General features: G+C 35.0%; 1 protein-coding gene across 1 annotated transcript; it reads left to right on the top strand.

The window, feature by feature from the left end:
• The first annotated feature begins 1,446 nt into the window (after positions 1 to 1,446).
• Positions 1,447 to 3,413, top strand: LOC140968362 (profilin-1-like). Its single transcript, XM_073429298.1, has 3 exons — positions 1,447 to 1,770; positions 2,492 to 2,629; positions 3,226 to 3,413. Exons 1-3 carry the CDS (start codon positions 1,648 to 1,650, stop codon positions 3,358 to 3,360), a joined length of 396 nt encoding a protein of 131 aa, XP_073285399.1. The 5' UTR covers positions 1,447 to 1,647; the 3' UTR covers positions 3,361 to 3,413.
• Positions 3,414 to 3,808: the final 395 nt, after the last annotated feature.

Raw genomic sequence — 3,808 nt, 5'->3', positions numbered from 1 at the left:
CGTCTCACAAATTACGACCCGTGAGACCGTCTCACACAAGTTTTTGCCTAAATAAAAAATGACTAGAGACGGATTTTAAAGAGTTAATACTCAATGGTGGTATGTAAATGTGCTACAATTCATCTAGCAAAACAAGATATTGGTGTAACACATATTGTGAAAGCTCCTTACTAGTTGGATGATGTGTGCCATTTTTGCGTGTTTTTATTGTGTTATTTCAAGTCACATTCATGCATGTTTCGTGAGATTTCGTTTATATTTAGTTATTTTTGTTATATGTTATGCATATGAATTGTTTTTCATGTGTTTGAGTTGATTTATAAGAAATGTGGTCAAGAAAGATGGATCCAAGGACTAAAGTCGAGGAAGGGGTGCTAGAGTGGATGAAAATGTCCGCCCCAGCACGCATATGAAGAAAAATGGATCAGAAATTCGAGCCAAGCGCACTTGGACAGGGGAAATTGTTCGCCCTAACGCGCACAAGAAGAGAAACGTAGAAGATTTATATGCAAGTCACCGTTGATAAATAATTAAAGATAATCGTATCGGATTAGTTTAACATATCTTGAGAAAATATGTTAATTATTTAAGAAATCTTGTCAAATGTAATGAACATTAGTTGAGATTAATTATTGAAAATAACGAGAGGTAGGTGAACTGAGATTCCCACTAAATTCACTTCCTTTTAATTTTAAATATTCATTTTTCATTGAGTATTTAACATTTGAACCAGTTGGTTAATTAAATTCTAGTAATTAACACTCATATTAAATTATCATATGTTAAAGAATATATAATTGAAAATAATATTCGTGTGATATAGTCTCGATGGAACGATATCCGTATTTTTATATACTATACTGTAACTTGCATCGTGCACTTACGATCATTTTGAGCTTGAAATTTTTAATAATTTTTATTGGAGATTTTTAGTGCAAAAAAACTCGATCATTGGATTATTACAAATACATTGATTGAATTTTTATTTGCCTTTTATTATGAAATTAGGTCTATTACTAATTGATCTAACCTTATACTTTTGTAAAATACATTATAACCCAAGAACGATGTTCTTTAAATCTTTTCCCACAAATATATTATTGGAAATTGCGCTGAATGTTCATCATTCTAAAGATGATCCTCATCTATAAATTTAATAGAAGGATGATATATATATTTTTTTTTTAGCATTGATTAGGATGAATATGAAGATTGCACAAAACACAAAAATTTTCGTGGGACGATTTTAGAGTTAATTTTATGAAATGAATATCTTATTTGAGTTATTTATAAAAAAATATAATTTTTTATGTTAAAAATATTTCTTATTATTATAAATAAGAACATGATTAATTCGTATACGAATGAAGTGAAAAAGCGAAGGTAATTTTATTTTACCTAAACAAGAAATGTTATTTATCCGATAAATAAAAAAAGAAATTACGCTCACCATGCCCACAGCATGCTCTCCGCTCCGACAAAATCTACGGTCATTAATCATCGCCATTTCTCCTTCATAACTTTCCCACATTTCGTTCGTATTTATTTCTCCCCACGCCCACACAAGCAATCACAATTCCAAGAGAAGCCAGCGTTAGATCAATCAAATAATCTAATCTAGATTCGAACAACAGTTGATTCGGAACCATGTCGTGGCAGACTTACGTAGACGATCACTTGATGTGCGATGTGGACGGCGTTCACCTCACCGCCGCCGCCATCATCGGCCTAGACGGGAGCGTTTGGGCCCAGAGCTCCACCTTCCCTCAGGTCCATCATTTTAAGATTATTTCGTTTGATTTGTTGGTGTACTGTTTGGATCGATCGGGATTTGCCCATTCTATGGAATTTTGTTATTTTGTTGTTTGATGACGTGATTTATGATACGGATTGAATAATTGATTTCCAATAAAAAAAAATGAGTCATCGTGTTCTCAATTGCTATTCGTTTTGGTTGGAATTATGCTAAAGTCAATTGCTTCGTCGTCAATGGGACAAATCTATCACATTCATCAATCAACTGAAAACATTTTCGAAGTTGAAATATAATTTTAAAAAATATAATCCTGACCCCTAGCTAAATAGTAGGGTGATATTAACTGGGCATTTATTTCATGTGGCCCTTATTTATCATTATGGTTTGCTTTCATCAAGTATGTGTTTGATCCAACATTCATTTTATTACTTGACGTGATTTTGTTGATTTTGTCATTTTTTTATAGATGGATGATCGAAGTATTTTAGCAGAAACTTTTCCACCTTGTGAACATGATATGGAATGATTGTTTGGTCCTATGCAATGCTTACTGTTGGTTTGCGAAATCCGTGTATTGGATTTTTAATTTTCCTTGTAAAAATTAGTTGGCTCGTGCCGTCTGTTTGGATGGACAAGTTCTCAGTCACGACGATGCATTTGGATTATGTGCTGAAAAGCTTTGACACCTCATCTGTTGTGACTGCTTGTTGATGAAATGTACGTATTTTCGTGCAGTTCAAACCCGAGGAGATTTCCAACATTGCAAAGGATTTTGAGGAGCCTGGATTTCTTGCTCCTACTGGACTATACCTTGGAGGCCACAAGTATATGGTGATTCAGGGGGAGCCTGGTGCTGTTATTCGTGGAAAGAAGGTATCTTTTCTTATATTAAACTGCGGTTTCTTGTTAAAATTTAGGTAAACATTCAAATTTCAGGCTGCTATCAAGCTGTTGTTTACCATGTTATAAATCCAGACTATGCACATAATCATATTTGACACTTGCGTTTCATTGATCACGTTCCACGGTACTCTTTTACGTGTGATCGCCTCTTGAACCCCATGAAGCTATGCTTCAACACCCATACAGGACTCAGTTGTCTGGTGCCTTTTCACTTGGGTATATGTGTGTCTGTTTTCTGTAAGTTGATACAAATTCCTTGGAAAATAGCTGGACGCTGGCTGATGAAACTCTAGGCAGTTGGTGCATCTTTCAGCAGATTCAATGGCCTCTAGAGTATTTTTCTCATTAAACTCGGTGTTTACAAAAACTTTAAAGGATGTCGTTTGGACAATGTCTCATGGATGGTCTTGAATACGAGTGACGACTTATCGTCGTTGAATTTTACATAACCTTTCCCCATCACCAATTTTCTGGAAGCAGAACAAGAACATTGATATGGCACAAGCTCTTCCATTCTTCATTAAAGTCACGTGCTTTTCTATTTTCTTCCATCTTGACCATTACAGGGGGCTGGCGGTATAACCATAAAGAAAACTGGGCAAGCTCTCATTTTCGGCATCTATGAGGAACCAATGACCCCTGGACAGTGCAACATGGTTGTTGAGAAGATGGGAGACTACCTTATCGACCAAGGCCTGTAAATCTCCTATATTTGTACAAGTTCCTGAGTTTCTGGCATTTCATCTTCAACCCTTGCAAAGATTGTTGTTTTGTAGGAATATAGTAATTTTCCCCTTTGGGCTTGAATTCTTTTATAGGCGTGTCTTTCTTTGTTCCGATACTGGTTTGCATTTACCGAAGCATTGAAGGCTGAGGTTCTTATCGCCACCGTATCAAATTTCCCGCATAATAAATGGGAGATAGTTTATTTATTTTAGTATAATAAAGTGTCTAATAAGTCTTCTGTATGACTGTCTGTCTGTATGCGATCAATTGGAAGAGGGTTTGGACCATTTTTTGTTGTGTATATAAGTTATTCTGGTTGCGTGCAATTTTTTTTTGTGTAAAAATTGAGAGTTCGTGTTAAAATTAAGAAGTCTGATGATATTTTCTTAATAATCTAAGAGGATTTTGATTAGGAGTTTTGGC

Source organism: Primulina huaijiensis, unplaced genomic scaffold (assembly GCF_012295235.1).
Source record: "Primulina huaijiensis isolate GDHJ02 unplaced genomic scaffold, ASM1229523v2 scaffold35785, whole genome shotgun sequence".
Lineage (NCBI taxonomy): Eukaryota > Viridiplantae > Streptophyta > Magnoliopsida > Lamiales > Gesneriaceae > Primulina > Primulina huaijiensis.
The sequence above is the reverse complement of the archived record's forward strand: the minus strand, read 5'-3'. Positions and strand labels throughout refer to the sequence as shown.